The sequence below is a fragment of the Acomys russatus genome, chromosome 22 (genome assembly GCF_903995435.1).
Source record: "Acomys russatus chromosome 22, mAcoRus1.1, whole genome shotgun sequence".
Lineage (NCBI taxonomy): Eukaryota > Metazoa > Chordata > Mammalia > Rodentia > Muridae > Acomys > Acomys russatus.
In genome coordinates, this window is record NC_067158.1 from 15,381,288 (window position 1) to 15,400,648 (window position 19,361).

The 19,361-nt window shown below is 41.8% G+C and overlaps 1 protein-coding gene across 1 annotated transcript in view; it reads left to right on the plus strand.

Annotated features, from left to right (window-relative positions):
• Abca13 (ATP binding cassette subfamily A member 13) overlaps positions 1-19,361 on the plus strand; it is a 403,635-nt gene that overhangs the window by 339,416 nt on the left and 44,858 nt on the right. Inside the window, exons 55-57 of the mRNA XM_051164717.1 lie at positions 4,097-4,247; positions 10,664-10,798; positions 18,466-18,569. Of these exons, the coding sequence (XP_051020674.1) occupies positions 4,097-4,247; positions 10,664-10,798; positions 18,466-18,569 (390 nt within the window). The remainder of the gene's footprint in view (positions 1-4,096; positions 4,248-10,663; positions 10,799-18,465; positions 18,570-19,361) is intronic.

The following is a 19,361-nucleotide window of genomic DNA, read 5'->3' on the forward strand; positions in this document are numbered from 1 at the left end:
GTTTAAGGTAGACCAAGTTGGAACTATAATGTTCATTCGTTCATTCTTTCGTTCATTCAGTCAGCAATTGAAAAATAGTAATGTTCCCCGACCCCTTTTTTCTTCTGCAACAGGGTCTCTTTACAATAGGCTGGAACTTGATAAATAGCTCAGGCTAGCTTTGAACTCATGACTGTCTTGCCTTTACCTTTGAAGTGTTAGAATTACAGAAATGTGTAAACACAGCTGGCAGTAAAAACATTTATATTTATAGTATTTTCAGTTCACGTTGAGCTTACTTGGAGATGATCACATCGTTAGTTGGTAAGAATGTGTACTTTGTAAGAGTTTGCATGTCTGTAGTTCTAATAAATTGCAAAGTTTTCTTTCCTTCTTATGTCTTTGGTTTCGTTACCAGGCTGTTATGATTCTTCTGAAATTAATTCCGACTTGTGCTTGTCTTTTCTTTGTCTGAAACAGACTGTGAAACACTGATGTTACTCTTCAAACATTTATTAGAACTCACTACTGAAATTATCTGGTGCTGGGTTGCATTGTGCGCAATTTTAAAAGTACTTGTTCAGCCTACTTTCTTGTGCATCCGTTGACGTTTGGTTTTCCTCAGTTGGACATGTTCAGTGGTTTGTTCTTAGGTACCTGCTCATCTCATGAGGATGTGTCCCCACGAGGATACTTGTTCTATCACGTCATAACTCTCTCTGGTTCTATGTATTAATAGATATGTATGTTGTTATTTTAATTGTGAATTTTTTAGCTAGTGGAACTAAAGGCTGGAGTTATATGTTCTCTCTCTCTCTCTCTCTCTCTCTCTCTCTCTCTCTCTCTCTCTCTCTCTCTCTCTCTCTCTCCCTCCCTCCCTCCTTCCCTCCCCCCCCTCTCTCTCTTTCCCTGGTGTATGGGCTCCTTGGGCCTTGTTTGACTCTGTAGCCCTACTTTTTAAATTTTCTCAAAGAATAATACCAGCTCCGCTTAGCTCCTCAGCCTCTTGGGAACCACTTTCTACCCCTCATCTTCATCTGTTACAAAGACCCAAGCTTCATCAATATGAGAGCAATTCTTGCTTACCACAGTGAATTTCCTTCTCTTTGGATGCATGCCTGTCACTGATAAACTTTACCTGGATGTGTCCTGCATTTGATCCAGTTGTCCAATGTTTCATGGGCCAGGGCTTTTCTAAGTATTTTTTATTAAGGATTTAATTTGTTTTTTTGTTATGAAACTTTCTAGACTTTCAAAAAAGAAAACAAACAAACAAACAAACAAACAAAAAACAAAACCCAGATTGGTCTCAACTCTGATAATGAATTCAAAGTAACATGCTTGCAACTACAGATAACATACATAAAACATTATTATGACTATATGTATTTATACACATATATTATTTCTATTAAGTTTTTCAAAGCTAGGAGTTTAATATGCAGGGATACCTGAAACTTGAATTTTAATTCAACCTTTGCATTTTTGCATGAGAAAAACAAATACCCCATGTTGAGGCATGGTGTAAAATGTGTTCATTGTTTATCAGATTATAAATCAAAGAGGGCATCTTCCTTGACAGTCTCATTTTCTGTGCAAGAATGAGTAAAGGATAAGCACACATGTCATAAAATGACTGTGTAACAAATTATTATTACACACTACAGGAAGAGGAAGGCCCTATCATATGTAGGTCAGGTGAAGACTGCTACAGGGATGAGGCTTCATTGCTCTGTCTGTTGTGGTAGAAGAGAAACCTGGACTGTAGTTTCCCCTGTCATCCTTTACAAGGATAATGAATCAGTAACAATTCTCCAGCGAGAACATATGGTGGGGAGGGAAGAGGAAGAAAGGGGAAGGAAGGAAGAGGGGAAGGAAGAGAGAGGAGATGTAGTCTATTGGGGGAGTTTGTTCCCATGACGGTGGAGCCTGAGAAATTCTACACAAACCATTTATGAAGTGGCGATCAGGAATGCCAGTAGCATGGTTCAGTACTAGACCTCAAACCCAGAGCCAAGGAAACGGGTGTTGTAGTTCTCCCCGAGGATGCAGTGAGCAGCTGCTTCTAATTCTGTAGCCTAAAGCCAAGCGTGTTCACACAGGGCTCTCATGCCCAGAGTAGAAGGAAAGGAGTATACCAGCTCTGGGAAAGAGAGGATGGAGGGGAGAAAAAGAGACAAGGAGATAGGGAGAGGGAAGAAACGAGGGAGGGGAGGAGAGAGATGGGAGAGGCAGGGATGGAGAGGAGGAAGGGAAGACGAATTTGCCTCCTTCTGCCCTTTTATTCTGTCTGACCTTCAAGAAGGTGGGAGGGTACCCTGCTGCTTCAAGTATGCCTTCTTGAGCCAGACTTTTCTGGAAATAGTCTCACAGACACACTCATAGTAACATATTCTCTCTCTCTCTCTCTCTCTCTCTCTCTCTCTCTCTCTCTCTCTCTCGTTTACTATTTTTATCTTTTTTGCCATTTTGAGACTAGAATATAATTATAGCATTTTTGACTCTAACCCTCCTACGTACCTTTTTTTTTAATTCTTTTTCAAATTCATGACCTCTTTCTTAATTATTCTTAATATAGTCAAATCAATTCTTCTTATTAAACAGTACAATCACTAACTCATTTTTTTGGTATCTGTGCATTCATGACCTAAGTCTCCTTATAAAGGTGCCACCTCTTAATACCATTACCTGGAAGGTGAACTTTCAATGTATAAATTTGGGGGCCTTCACATACATCTAGGAGAACACAAGTAAACTTAAGTGCACACTGTTAGGTGAAAGAAGCCAGGACACTCTCCATGTGCCCCTTCAACTCTGTGACACTCTGATATAGGAAAAGTCACAGAGCACAGGGACACCAGTACCCCTGAGGTTTGGTAGGGAGACTAGAAGGGGCTCCTTAGACATTAAGTGGGTGAAATTAGTTTTCATGGTCCTATAAATGGTGGACACTTGATTTGCTCCATGATGACATAAAACTACAGCATGAAGTACAAACCTATCATGAGTTCGGACTAAGTTGTTACACCTGTGATAGCAAGTTTATCACGTTGGTGCCAGCTGCTCCCAATAAGGACTCCGTGAGAAGGAGGGAAAAAAGGTATAGAAACACGTGTTGGCCTTTGAAATTGGGCCAGTTAACTCTTGTGTTCTACTTTTCACACACTCAATGAAAGTTTGTGTATAGTTGTGTGTAAAATCTTCAACTGAAAATTTAAGGATTAATCCATTATTTACAACAGTTTCTTGGTGAGAAGATTTCTATGATAGCCATTTATTAGGCAAAACTGTACTAAATATGAAACACATACACACATATATGCACACATGCATGCATGTTCATGTGTGCATGTACACACACACGCACATGCACATGAGTGTGTTGGGCTCATGGTTTTCTACTGGGACAGGAAAGAAACAGTTTTGCACTCTGCCACCTTAGGTTCTCTGGTAGAGCCTGGAAATTAAACTCAGGCATATTCGATTGCATATATAGAAACAGGAGTTTTACAAAGAAAATGATGTATTATATATAATTATATATAAATATATATGTATATATATAGTGAAATAGAGAGAGACAGATATGGAGAAAAGAAGGAAGAAAGGGCAAGAGAGAGGGATGATCAATTGGTGGGTTAGAAAAAAGAGTGTTATACATAGGTTTTATCAAAAGGAAAGGGGTTTCAGGCTTTTGGTGAGAGTTGAGTTCTAGGAAGGAGAGAAAGTATCTGGCAAATTACTCTCCTCTCCATGTGTTTCTAAGTGATCAGAGCAGTCCCTGTAAGTAGCAAGTGCAAAGGTATCTTCTCAAGTTGGCATGTTCTTTACGAAGGTGTATGTGTATGTAGGGGAGGGGGTGGCGACAGATCTTTAAAAACTCTTTATCAGGGAGCACGGTTTCTGCTTTCTAGTTACCTTTAGGTTAATGGTTCATGTGCCAAGGTATGTATTTTGTTGTGGCATTTTTTTGGTACCCTTCACTTGTCATTAGGTGTAAGTATTTGTGCAAAATTAATTAGCTGTAGGAATAGAGCAATTGAAGAGCCGGAATTAAGGAGTGGGTTGGTATGCATTCATGAAACCTTTTGTCGGCCTGTTCTACTTGTGTGTGCAGAGATATGGTGGATCTGGCCTCTGCTGGCAAAGTGGGCATCCTCATTGGCTACTGCCCACAGCATGATGCCCTAGATGAGCTCCTGACTGGCTGGGAACATCTTCAATACTACTGCAGACTCCGTGGGATTCCAAAACAGTACATTCCAGAGGTAAGCAATGTTGGGGTCTTCCAGAGGAAAAGGATCCATGGCGGGATGCTGGTCCATCAGCTATGGCTCCAAGACTGCTGTCTCACTCAGGATAAGAAGTCATAGCACCACACAGGTTCCAAGCAAAGTCATTTTCCAATGTTAGAACTTGAGCTGATTGTATATTTTAAAATGTGCTGGTGAGGAAATCCTGTGTAAGGAGCTAAGTAAAAAAATAATATCCTCTTTTACTTTGTATCTCGAAGCCTTTCCCTTTTTCCTATAAATGTCTGTATGTTTCCAGGTCAGAAACAGAAACTGTAAAACTGGACAGAGAGTGTTTGTGGAACCTGTAGGTTATTGGAGAAGATGTCTCTCTTGAGAGCATGCAGAAGTATTCTTGCAACGAGTGCCTGTCTGAATAGCTTCAGGATAACGAAGGAACAGTGAGAACCATAGGAATGCGGAGGCTTCCCTACGTGCTCTCAGAGTGCTGGAGAGCAGAGGAAACAGTGGGCAGGGGAGAACTTGCTCCTTCTCTTGTTGCAAGCTGTGGTCAGATCAGAGCTCATAGCCCTGACAGACAGCTCAGAGGATATTCCTAACAGAAGTGCATCAGAATGGAAGATGCTTAAAGCACATTTTAACCTTTGGACACCTCTTTGTAGTATGTGAAGTGCTTGCTAGATTCTAATTCAACAAAAGGATTAGGGTAGAAGGAGCTGGAGCTGAAGTTCGAACATTTTAGGATTCAGGATAAACAAAGCTGAAAGCCACTGCTCTCACTGGTCCATGACAATTCATTCTCTGTGTTGTTTTTGTAATGCTGTAGTCTTTGTTTTTTTATTTTCTGCTCCGTAACTTCAAAACTAGAATAGAGAAGCTCTCCCATTCATTGTCTAGACCCAGGACCCTTGACCCACCTCCCACCTTAATAAACACAAGCTAACTGACTGCCCTACAGGGGACCCACCAAGTGCACACAAACAGCTCTTGGCATCCAATACTAATTGTTGGCTCTAGCTTTAACAGGGCTCTTCTCTGTCAGTTCTTTCTTGTTAGTTTTTGATTGAAGAGGTAGATTCTTGGCAGTGGCTATAAGCTGGCCTCTTCTGTCTGGATGAATGCACCTATGAAAAAGTTTCCCTTAATAAGACTTGGTGCTCTCTGTCACCCAGGCAATTGCCTTCTGAGAGCCCACTGCTCTTCAGTCTGTTTTGAACTCCTCCGCTGAGAAGCAACTTTAATGTTCACCAATTAGGAACTAGCTTTATTTCTTTCACGAAGCTGGAATGGATTATGCAGACGGTATTGCTACTTGCCCATTCAGCAGTTTCGAGTAGATCAGCATATTTTCTTCGTATTCCTAAAGGACATAGTGCCTCTCCCAGCCAATTTCCCACTTCTATAAATTGTGTGAACACTTGAAATATAGAATAAGCATAGGGTTGTGAGGTGCTTATTCCAGGATATTAGTGTTTAAGTAACATAAAATGAGGACCGAGCTCATGCAGTCAGGAACCATATCGTCATGTTTCATCCACCATAGATCCCATAATGGTGGGCATACAAAATTGCCATGAAAAAAATCCCAAAGGTTGGTGACGTCCTGCCCACCTTAACAATTGCATCCCAACATAGCACTGTGTGACTGTCTTGGTGATAACAAGCCACTGTCGTCAGTTTTATCAATGTATCAATCAATGTATCAAAGCTGCACAAATGCTTAACTACACTACATGTGCTTTTCTTTCTTGCTCTGTAGGTTTCCTTCTACTTACAAAAATGCATTACTATAAGAGCATATACCCTGGCAATGCCTCGTGCTCGTTGTATTTACAATATCTCTTGATTATATTGAGAGTTTACATCCATGTCTGCTGACTGACGTCTACTACCCAGGATTGGGAGAACATTCTTTGAGGCTGACAGCACAATGGAATGTCTGAAGATTCACCCTTAGAGTGTTTGCTGTCCTTTAGTGCCACATGACTGTCTTTCTGAATGTCTGTCCCACACCCCTGTTCAAAGCAGTTAAGAGACCTGATTTTACAGTTGGGAAAAATGAAGAACGGAGTGGTCAGGTAACAGATCTGGAGCATAGGCTTTTGATTGATACCACCCTGACAGTTGCTAGCAGCCTAGGACAAGATATCTTCCATCATCGGTATCTCGGGTTTATTCCTGGGGCTTTTGTGTGATTACAGAAGCAGAAACTGTACGGAGTGACTTTAGGGCTACTCTAGCCTGGAGCTTTTCTTAATCATTTCCTTTCCATTGTACTTCAGTGAGTTGGGCCCAGGAGGACACCTCCAGTGCAAGCCTTGAGCCCTGGAGACAGAAGATGCATTCCCCACTCCCCCTTATGTATCTATCTCTCAGATTGGTTCTCCTTTATAGGCTTCTGTCTTGTCCATGGAAAGATAGACAGTCACCTCTGTCCTATGACTCAAGGCGACCTCCTGTGCTCCCTGAAAAGACCATTCTGCCTCACACTAACAGCCACCACATCTTTTCTTCGGCTGCTCTCCAACACAAGCCTTGTACTGTGTTCTGATTGTACCTCAGGGCATCCAATCTACCTGCTCCAGGTTTGCTGATCAGTTATAGCTATGATCTTGTCCTGTACATTTGGAGGCCTCAGGTGCTTAGAAGAGAAAAGGTAGCCCTTTGTGTGACTTGGATTTGGGATGTATATGTTGAAGTTTGTCGTTTACACTATATAGTTTGTGCAGAGGGTGCATTTTAAGCTTTTGTTCAACTGGACCAGTTTGGAGAAACTAGAATCAAAGCATCACTAAATGACTCAGGGATGCAGTTCTGATCTGGGATGCTAGAGAAAGTACGTAAAAAAGTTTCTCATATTTCCTGGGTGAATATAGCCAAACCAAACTTCTAATTGGGATGAAACCTAGTGAAATATGCAATTTGATTTTCTCCAGGATAGGAGTAGGCCCTTTATTGGTCCTATCTTTGTAAATACATGCACACTGCTCTTGGAATACTTCTGAGTGTTGCGTCCAGTGTCTTCTCTGTAGGCATGATTAACATCTTAAATCTCTTTTTCCCCATGGTGGGTTTTGAAAAGAGCTCAGTTCTCAGTGAAGAAGTATCATCAAGGAAGTCACTGGCAGAGGGAAGGTCACAGGATGGCCTTTCCCTTGGGAATCCTCGGTTCCTTTTCCTGCTCAGTGTTTCATTTTCATCTTGAGTTTCACAGAGCAGATTTGATACCAGCATCGCACCCACATATGGACAATCTTTGGCTCAGGAATCTGATGAGTGTATGTGCTTTTCTGAACAATCTATTTTGGCTACAGGATATTTCCCAAAGTTCTACTTGTGTGCTGAGTGCAATGCAGCCTGGGCAGTGAAGAGAATGAGTCCCTGTCTCAGCTCTAAAGGTGGCACAATTTCTAGAGCTTTCTGAGAGGAAAACATGTGCAAGATCCTGTAACTTACGACATTTCGTGATTCATGGACAATAACTGTGAGATTTTTGTGGCTTATGACGTGTTGGGGTCTAGGTAGCATTTTGCCAGCCTCAATTTCTAGGTCATTACATTTGCCATTATTTTGATAGTGGCACTGAGTGCAGAAAAGATGGCAACAAGATGCTTCTGATTAGATCATTTTCAGTTATTTTCTGAAAGTGACATTCACAGAGCATTAGAGCAGACATTTGTTCCTGCCCATTGTGGAACCTTCCCCGTGATTAACTGCTTTGGGATTTGTAGTCTGCACTATTTAACCTTTCGTGAAGTTAGGAAAATGTGACAAACACTTTCTGGTTTCATAAAAATAACCAACAGCATTTGGCAAATTTATTAAGAATGTATTTACTCCAGAGCACATCGCTATAAAGCCGGGACTTTTCATCATTATTTTGTTTTGTTTCTCTCCTTTATTAGCTTGCTTTCGTTCCTCTTCCGAATAAAAGTCATTATGTTATAATAAACATCTGCAATGCACGCACATTTTGAACATTTTCGTAATTCTAAGAAGATAACCCAAATTTTCGTTTTTTCCTGTTTCTGAGTGTTTTTGCCAGTCTAGTCTTATAGCTCTTTGTGTTTGCCTTTTTCAAGATGCATGAGCTATCTGTGTGACCACAGGGCTGCTCACTGAAACAAAGGCTTCCTCTCCTAGGAAGCCAGCTTCCTGCCCCCAACTCCCATAAGAATATAACCTGGACCATGCTTGCACTTCCGCTCTGTGATTCTGTGGACACCATGGGTTGTTTCTAATCCCTGGCGCACAGGCATTCTCTCTCAGAGTCACTACTGCAGCACCCCAATTAGTTATTTGTGTTTGCTTGCTAATCCTGGATAAAATATATTGAAGTTTTTATATGCTCAAAAAGGCTTTTATTCAATTTATTTTAATTGGCAAAACTGGACTGACTGAACACAGGGAAAGGGATGTTTTCTGTACGTCAGTCTGGAGAAAGGGGCTGCATATTTTTATTGAGAACAAACAATTAACCTTGAGATGGCTTTTTACTCAGGTTTTGGTCTCCAAGTGCCTTTTAGGCCTTGACTTCTCTTTGCTTTACTCACGCTGTTTGACCATAGAGCAGAACCTGTGTCTTTTAGCTCATTTTTCAAATTATTTTGAAGCCATAGAAATACAGACTGGATAATTTAGGTTAAAGAAGTTATCTCTCTTCTAAGATCTTTAGAGGTTTGTAACATATCATGATATTATGACCCTAAGTTTTGTATATTTGTGAAAAAAAACATGTACATTAGCCTAACAGTGTTTTATTTGGTAGTTTAGGATACACAGTTATAATGCTATAGAATTTATCCTTCTAAATTTGAACTGATATGCTTTTCATCAGTCTGGTTATGTGATCATATTTGAAAACAGATCTCTATTTATATCTGCATTAACACCCTGAGTAATGTAGATTTTTTTATCTGTACAAGAATTACATAATATATATTTAAATTTTTATAGACAGTTGGAAACAAACAAGTAAACAGACTGGCTAACTTGGGCCCCACATAAGAAACAGACCTGGATTTCAGACACAGAACTAGCAGCCGAGGTGCCTATTTAACAAATCAAAGTCTCCCAGCATCCCTAGTCTCTCTCTCTCTCTGTCTCTCTATCTCTCTGTCTCTGTCTGTCTGTCTGTCTCTCTCTCGACCCCTTCCTCTCCCCCTCCTCCTCTTTCTCCCTCTCTGCCCCACTCCTCCTGTCTTTCTGTGTATCATTTTCCCTGATCTCGGCTGCTAGTTCTGTGTCTGAAACCCAACAGTACACATCCAGGAAATAATCCATCACTGAAGGAAGTGAAGAAAGGAACTTGGAGCAGCAAACTGGATGCAGGAACTGAAGCAGAAGTTATGGAGGATTGCTCTTACTGGCTTGCTCCTCATGCCTTGCTCGGTTTGCTTTTTTTTTTTTATATCACCTCAGAACCGCCTACCTTACCACATTAATAAAATGCCGCCCACATCGATAAAATGACCCCACAGATGTAGGCCTTTTCTCAATTGAAGTTTCCTTCCCCGCATGACCTTGGCTTGTATCAACTTGACAAAAATAAAAAATAAAAAAAAACAAAAAACAAACAAACAAACAAAACAAAACAACAACAACAAAAAAGAAACAGACCTGGAAACAGATAAATGGTTTAGGGCAAACTAACCTGGGGAACACCAACCTATATGCAGTCTTAGAGACTCAGCTGATGGGCCTCAGTGACAAGCAAAATTTACATTAAAATTTAATGGTAAGTGGGCTCTCAGTGTGTGTGGTAAGGAACAGGCTGGGATGTTGGAGAGAAGAGAGGCTATGAGCCTGGGGTGAGGACTTTAGTGCTAACCAGCTGAGATTGTGTGTAAATTCTGGTGAATGAGGTCACAACCTCATGAGGTGATCAGATAGTTCCCAACAGCTGGAAACAGATGAGAAAGGTCCCATCTTTCTCCAATCTCAATACTATGTAAACCGAACGCTGAATATGTAGATGTTATCAGTGGGGGCCTACTAAGGTCAAAGGGATATCTCTTTCCTGTGTTAATACTGACAATTTTCTTTTTCAGTGCCATTTCCCTTGAGGTTTTAGTGCCTCCTTGTCTTCCTGTTTTCTATCCAGCTCCTTCTCAGCTTTCCTATGGGCCTCTGTTATTCTGCTCCTCTGAATGTGGACATTAACGTAGACTCAGCATTGATTCAGATTCCTGGGACTCTTGGATCTGTCCTTGGACATCCTAAGTGTCCGCAGACATGGGGCGCTCTTTCCTGTTCTTTCCACACCTCTCCCTTTCTCATAAAGTGAAGTGGGCTGCGGGGGGGGGGGGGTCCTCTGGCCCACTGTTTGTGGGAGAGGAATCCAGGCATGTGGAGGAAACAGGAATCAAGGGGCAACCCAGGTCATGTGAGCATCACGGAGAAAGGTTCAAGGACAAACTTCTCTCTTCCAGGTGGCAGCAGACCTGGTGAGGCGCCTGCACCTTGAGCCTCATGTGGACAAACCTGTGGCCACTTACAGTGGTGGCACCAGAAGGAAGCTCTCCACAGCCCTGGCCCTGGTGGGGAAGCCAGACATTCTTTTATTGGTGAGTGGTTGGGAAACCAGGGTTGCGTTGATGCCTTTATCATGTGGTGGAAATTATTTCAACCTTCAGAACTTCAGAATTTGAGACACTGAATCAATGGACTAATAGACTCTGATGCCTTAAGTCCCCAACACATTGTAAGGCACCAGTGTCATTTTTAGAGAAATCAGGCATTTTTCTTATGGTAAATTTACATAAGAATATTAACATTAAATGAACATTAAAATATTAGCATTCATCTTTTATCCAAGCGCAAATACATGTTTTTCTTTTGTCTATAACATTTATTTTTTTTTTATTTTACTTATTTATTTATTTATTTTTGACATTACAATAAAATGACAGCATTGCTGCCTTCCCTTTTCTTCCTCCAAGTCTGCCGTATACCATTCCCTGCTCTCTTTCAAATTCATGGACCCCTTTCCATGAATTGTTATTGCATGCATATATGTATATGCATATGCACATATATATTTAAATGTAACTTGATATTTAAATGTTACTTGTATGTATACTTTGAGGGCTGATTATTTGGTACTGGATAACCACTTGGTGTGATCTTCTCTGGTGAAGACTGTTTCTACTGGTGAATTACTTTGAAGTCTTAGTCTACTTATGGGTTTATATTTATTATAGCTGTTGTGACACACATCCATGATAAATCATGAGGATGGGCACCAGAATTTGCCGTGTTTAATTGAGTACCTCCTCAAATTCATGTGCTAACAGGTCCTTTTATAGCGTTTAGTGATATGAGCGGTAGTAGAATCTCTAAGACAGTGGCTCACAATCTTTCTAATGTGGTGACCCTTAAATACGGTTGCTCATGTTGTGGTGACCCCCCTCATCATAAACTTATTTCTTTTTTTTGTTCTTTTTAAAAAATATATTTTATTAATTTATTCATATTACATCTCAAATGTTATCCCATCCATTGTATCCCCCCATTCCTCCCTCCCTCTCATTTTTTCCTTACTCCCCTCCCCTATGACTGTGACTGAGGGGGGGCCTCCTCCCCCTGTATATGCTCATTTGGACTCTAGGTGAGAGAAGCATGGGAGAATGGAGAAATAGAAGGATCCAGAGGGTCCTAGAAACCTACAAGAAGAACATTATGATGAGTGGATCTGGGCCCAGGGGTCTTGCTCAAACTATGGCACCAGCCAAGAACAATATGTACAGTAAACCTCCAACCCTGACCCAGACCTAGCCAATGGACAGGACATTCTCCACAGTTGAGTGGAGAGTGGGGTCTGACTTTCACAGGAACTCTAGAGCCCCATATTTGACCATGTCCCCTGGAGGGGGAGGCCTGGTAGCACTCAGAGGAAGGATAGCAGGCTACCAAGAAGAGACTTGATCCCCTATGAGCATAAAGTTATTTCATTGCTACTTCATAGCTGTAATTTTGCTACTCTTATGAATTGTATTGTAAATATCTGATATGTAGCCCAAAGGGAAAGTAATCCACACGTTAAGAACCACTGTTCTAAGAGGCCTTACCTGAAGGTCTTTAGGTCATTGTAGAAGTGTTCTATGTGGGTAGGAAAACTCTTTTTCAGTTTTTGGACACAAAAGAGAAAATATTGCTCAATCACACATACCTGCTATATTGACTTGTCATGATATAGAACCAAAAGCAAGAGAGCCAGTCCTGGGTTGAACCTCTAAAATAAAGCCAGACATAGCAGTCTCTCTTTCTAAGTTGATTCTCTCAGGGATAGTGATAGACCCGTTTTGCACATCCATGCAACACGGATACAAAGGAAGGCATGTGATAGAGAAGGAGCATGACCTTGAGTCACATCAGCATGTCATATATCTGGGGATAGCCAATGCAAGTTACCTTAGCTAAGGGGAAGGGTTTTACTATCAATAAGCAAAGCCAATTGCTGTGCATTTAAAAATTGCTCTAATTGTGCACAGTGCCATTTAAACAAGTGAAGGGCACTGTTCCTATGCCACCGATAGGATTCTAATCACCACAGACAATCTCAAGTTTCACCTTGAAAGACAGTTCCTGAAGCATTAAAAGTCAACTTTTTATATTATTGTTTTCATATGAAAACATTTCCCTGGGGGAAGTTAATGGAGGCCCAGAAGATCTATGTTAGGAAAAAATGACTTTGTTATCTACTGGCTGGGGCTTAGAAACCCTCCTTCTCTTGGTTTGCTATTAGAAGGTCCGATATCAATGCTATTTTCTAAGATGGGATGTGTGTACATATATATCTCCACACAGATATATTCACTTTCCCCATTCTGCTATGACACTGTCCTATCAAGATGAGGCAGGCTGTGTTGAGTGTAAAGGTTTCTGGAATTCATCACTTCTGACCGGATGTTCTAACACTCATCTAAACATGGTGTATTTTCTCATTCCACTAAAGGGGTCCCTACTCCAGAGCCATCTCCTTGTCTCATTGTATAGCCAAGGTTTTCTTCTTTCACACATTGTATCTCTTTCCCACTCACTGTGAGTGCCCGGGACTCTGGCGCAGTGGCCAGGTGACCAGATTTAGACGTGCTACTGCGGTTCCTCCGTGTGTTCTTGCACTTTTGTGTCTACTGTCTCTTTGTCTCAGAGCAGTAATGTTACTTGTGTCTGTCTCATGGAGACACTGAAATCCGTAAGTTAACAGTGCATATTAAGTGTGTCCCCGGCACCTGGGGAGTTACTGTGGTGATGGTGGTGTTTAAGCCATCTGATTAAAGCAATGCCTTTGACATTCTCTACAGAGACAAGAAGGGCAAGAACCAGGAAAGTTTAAAGCCACCCACTCAGCCTCCTGCCTGAGCAATACTAGATCCCACGTTTTATTTTCTTCCTTTTTAACTGGTGCACATATATCGCTTGATTTGCAGAAAGACCAAGTGTTTGTTTTCCTACTCGGTGTTTCTCCTCTATTCCCCTTCTGCTTTCCCCTTTGCGGAAGTTGATGGCCAGAAGCTCTTAAGAGATATATGCTTAGTGCTCCCTGACTGCAAAAAGCACATGCATGCATCACACAGCCAGGCAAGATGTCCCTTAAAAGTGGTTCAGATAACAAGTGCTTGGGAGTTTATTGAAGAGGAAAGCTTCAGGTTCCAAGAAACTTCAATTTATTTGCTGTTTTTCAATAAATGATGTCCTTTCTACTATCATATATCTTTCTGGGAGAGGCCATTCTGAAAGTTTATGGAAGCAGAGGTTTCATTTTAAAAACTTCACACTTGCCTTTCCTTACTAGATCTCCAAGAGAAACCAAGCTGGTATAAAAATGTGTCCCCTCCCTGTAGTTTTATTGAAGTACCATTGATGAATAGCAATTGTATACATATAAAGTATACAATGTGATGTTTTTAATATAAACATATATTTCTAATGGTGACCACTGCCAAGCTGAGTGACCTCACTTACTGACATAAGATGGTGAGGAAAAAACTCAACCACACAACACAGTGTTGTTGATTACACACACCTTTGGGCCAGTTGGGCCACTATCAATCAGGTTGTCACATAAGTCACTCAGAGGACAGAAACTCGTTGCTCATTCTTCTAGAGGTTGGATAGCCTGGGTCAGGAAGCCTACAGGTGTAATTGTGTGGTCATAATACATTTTTAAGATGGCTCCAGCTGTGCGCCCTCTAGAGGGGAGGAGTGTTGTATCTTCATGTGGCAGAAATTACAAATAAAAAAGGATGACCTCCTTGGCTGGTGCCATATTTTGAGCAGGAACCCTGGGCCCAGATCTGCCCATCATAATGTTCTTCTTGTAGGTTTCTAGGACCCTCTGGATCCTTCTATTTTCCCATTCTCCCATGCTTCTCTCACCTAGAGTCCCAATAGGATGTCTTCCCCTCTGTCCCACTTTCCTGTTAAGTGAAGACTTTCATGGGACATATCCCTTGGGCTTGTGTCCAGATATAAGTGAGTATATACCATGTGAGTCTTTCTGCTTCTGGGTTAACTCACTCATTATGACCATTTCTAGTTAAATCCATTTGACCACAAATTTCGGGATTTCCCTGTTTTTAGTAGCTGAGTAGTATTCCATAGTGTAAATGTACCCCAGATCTAGCCAATGGACAGGACGTTCTCCACTGTTGAGTGGAGAGTAGGGTATGACTTTCACAGGAACTCTGGTGCCCCATATTTGACCACATCCCCTGGATGGGGAGGCCTGGTGATACTCAGAGGAAGGATAGCAGGCTACCAAGAAGATACTTGATACCCTATGAGAATATACAGGGAGAGGAGGTCCCCCTCAGCCACAGTCATAAGGGAGGGGAGTAAGGGGAAAATGGGAGGGCAGGAAGAATGGAAGGGTACAAGGGATGGGATAACAATTGAGATGTAACATGAATAAATTAATAAAAATATTTTTAAAAAAGGATGACCTCTCTATCACCCTCTTTGTAGGTAACCCAGTGGCTCCCCTGAGGGTGGAGTCTTCATGACATAAGCACTCCCCAAAGCTGCTCCTCCAAGTCAGTGGCACTGACGACTGTGTCTCAACTTGAATTTTGGAGAGCATGAAACATTCCAACCATAGAAACTCCCAGTCTAGAGTTGATTCTCACTGGTTAACTTACTGAAGTGTTTTGTCCTATGACCAGTGTTTACCCAGTTTCCCATGGTCCACCTCCAGGAACTTCCCTTCTGCTCCTTGTTTCTATGGGTTTTAGAATTTATATGCATGTCTGATTTACTTCCTCTGTTCCTCTCTAAAATCCATGACTTTCTCAATTATTATTGTCACACACACACACACACACACACACACACACACACACACACACACACATCCTACTGTATTGCTATTGTATACAGCCCTTTTGTATTGGTCATATGTGTATATTTTAGGGCTGACCTTTTGGGGTTGGCTAACTTATCAGGAAGCTTGTCTCTGAAGAATACTGATTCTCCCTCTCTCTACAACTGTTAATTTCCTGCAGCTCTTCATCTAGATAGGGGATTTTATGGAATTTCCCCCATGCACATATTTAGATTGCTGTGGTCATTATACATGTCTTGTTTAGGTAATCACATTGTTAGTTTCATGGGTGCAACTTCCCAGCAGGAGTTCTGGTCTTCTCGCCCTTATAATCTGTCTTCACCTCTTCTACTGAGCCCTATGTATAGGGTGGATTGTATCAGCTGGGGCTGGTTATTCCACGGCCGCCTATTTTCTGCATTTGACCAATTACAGATCTCTGTAACAGTCTCCATCTTTTGCAAATTAAGCTTCTTTGTTGAGGGATGAGAGCTATACTTGTCTGTAAATATAAATATTTAGAATACAGTTAAATTGTATTGGTATTAGAAAATGGCAGTTGTAGGTTCTCATTCAGGATCTATATTCTTTCTAGCTATGAACTACTGGAAAGTTTGCAGTGGTCAACATGAACCTTAAGTATAACTAAACTGATAAGTGCCACTATTGCATACCAGGGACATCAGGCTAGTCATTGTTGAGGTCCATGGGCTTTACATCTGGATAGAGATGCTGATTGCTTTTCTCCCTTGGAGACTTGCATAGCGCCTTCCAATGCTGTGGGAGCTAGTCTTCAGGGAGGAGGCTTCAAAGACCCTTCCATCCTGCTTTGCCACGTCCTGCATGACTTTTGTGTTGTGTCCAGCAACTGTGTCTTATTTTTAAGTTCTAGGAGGTTACCAAGGAAGATCCATTGCCTTTCCCTGGAATTTTCTTAGACAGTTTATGGCTCTTAGGGTAACATTATCACCACCTGTAGCATGTTCATGTTTTTTTTTTTAATTTATTCTTGTTACATCTCAATGTTTATCCCATCCCTTGTATCCTCCCATTCCTCCCCCCCCATTTTCCCATTATTCCCCTCCCCTATGACTGTTCCTGAGGGGGATTACGTTCCCCTATATATTCTCATAGGGTATCAAGTCTCTTCTTGGCTACTTGCTGTCCTTCCTCTGAGTGCCACCAGGTCTCCCCCTCCAGGGGACATGGTCAAATGTGAGGCACCAGAGTACGTGAGAAAGTCGTATCACACTCTCCACTCAACTGTGGAGAATATTCTGACCATTGGCTAGATCTGGGAAGGGGTTTAAAGTTTACCTCCTGTATTGTCCTTGGCTGGTGCCTTAGTTTGAGCGGGACCCCTGGGCCCAAATCTGCCTATCATATCATGTTTTTAAAGGGTCTGTGTACACACACACATATACACTCTCACACACATACACCATAATACAATATTTTTCCTCTGTCTTTTTCAAACATCTTTAGCATTTCTTTTCATACTTCCTTCCATCTCTTGCTGCAAGCCCAGTCATATCCCCTGCCTGCTGCACTTTTCCCTTACCTCACTTCACAGCATCTGGCTCATTGCACCCTCTCTAGAGCTTCTCACTTTTAATCCACGCATCAGATGTTGGGCATCTTCACACACTGACTGGTGTGAATAGTGACGCAGTAGGTGTGCTAGTTCACACCTGCACGGCTGTGTACACATGAGTGGACCTGCTGGCTTCCACGATCATGTGGTTGCTCCGTCTATCATCAATCTGTATTGACTGTTCTAACTTTCCTTTGCTTTAGCATTGTGAAAGACGAGCCCTCTCCTTCCCCCGTTTCCCCCCCCCCCCCCCCGAATGCTTTCTTCACTGCTTTCCCCCTTTCTCCCATGACTGGGTAATTCTAAGTAACCCCCGTTAACTTAGATCATCAGCTGGATCTATTCTGCAGTAGAAACTCTGTCACACTTATTATTTTGCTCACTGAAATTCCTGCTTCAGAGCCACCGTCAGCTCCTCAGACCTGATTTTCATTTCTTTTACAATCACTGTTTTGTTTATGAGTTGTTTTTCTGATTCACTTGGCTTTCCTAGTTATAATTACTTGTAGTTCACTGAGCTCTCTGAAGATCACAGTTCTTCATTACACTGAGGTTGTTACTGGAATGTTGCTGCGTGCATTTAGTGGTGTCATAGTTGCGTGTCATCGCTCCCTCAGATCTCAAACAGTTGTCTTACAGGACTGCCTTCATAACTCCTTTTTGGAGGAAGACCTTCACCAGTCAGGTGGTTGATCCTGGAGTTACTTTACATGTACACATACAACTTTGGCTACTCGTGACAGGTGTATGCAAATTCTTAGCTTATATGTCTCCTCCCAGACCACAGATTTGGGCAGAACTAAGAGCTTTCTGTTTATTGTCTTAGGAAAATTCCCCATGTATTCCTTCTTGTGTGTTATCATCCTACAAAATCATGCTTGCTCTCTCTAGGCATACCCACGGGCACTCAGCAATGCAAAAGGCAACTGAGGCATGCAGAGTGTCTGGCTCCCTGTTTAAAGGAGTTTAATGCAAGCTCCACAGCATTGACAGTCTGGTCCTTAGCCTGTTTTTGCTGTTTCTAGCATCACCGAATTTTTTCCTAGGGTCAAAGACCCTAATAATTAAGATATAATAAATAATAGTCTAATTAATTACAATGGCTAAGGCCTTTTGTGTGGCCCTCTGCAGGAGTGGAGGAGCCAGGAACTCATATGCGCCACATCCCTTTCCTCTTTATCCTGAATGTGTAGGAGGGAAGAGGAGCCAATGAAGAGTTGTCTGTTAGTATCACAAAGATAGTTTTCTCCATGCCAGGGTCCCTTCCCTGTCTGTGTTTACCAAATGACCAGCACCGTGTGTTTTCTTCCTCTTAGGATGAACCCAGCTCTGGGATGGACCCCTGCTCTAAGAGGTACCTGTGGCAAACAATTATGCAGGAGGTTCAGAATGGCTGTGCTGCGGTGCTGACCTCTCACAGGTGAACTGCCTCTCTGATTTGCCAGCTTCTGAACAAGGCTTGGTAGCAGTGAGGTTACTCAGAGAATGAAACAGAAGAGTCTCCATTAGTCTTCAGTCCCAGGAGCCCTTTGGGAGACTAAAGCCGAGAGGTTATACCAGGTGGCCAAGGCCTACAGAGGAGCAGAGTTACACCTGGAACCTTTCCATGATCCATGTCCTTTGATCCACTTTAGCTGTGATTTCTCAGACTCTGCCTGCCCTTCTTATGGGTCCCTGACTCCTTTGAGCCCAGGGCCTTCCTGTGTTCCCACCTGTAAATGCACGTCCAACCTGTTACTGGATCTCATTACAGAATTAATTTCATATTTCGAGTTCTCCACCAGAGTTCCCCTCGCAGCTTACTGAAACATTTATGTGCCATGCAGCAATACAAATGTAGATTTCTTGGAATCCTTATGTGGAGAGCAACAGCACTTGGCTAATGACATCTCTGAAGATGAAATGAAAAACAGGTTATAAGCTTAGGCTTGATTTTGCCCTCATGTATAACTAAAATATACTATGCATAAGGTGTCAAGAACAGTTAAGATCTGAAATTTGACTTGACCATTTCATATTAATAGAACTATATAATATGTACACATTTGTTTCTGACCACTTTCATTTATAGAGTACATGGCACTTGCCCAGATTATAGCATATATCAGAATTTCTTCCTTAGCTTTGTTGAACAGGGCATGATTGCTATTTTAAGAAATAGGGCCGGCCATGGTGGCACATGCCTTTAATTCCAGCACTTGGGAGGTAGAGG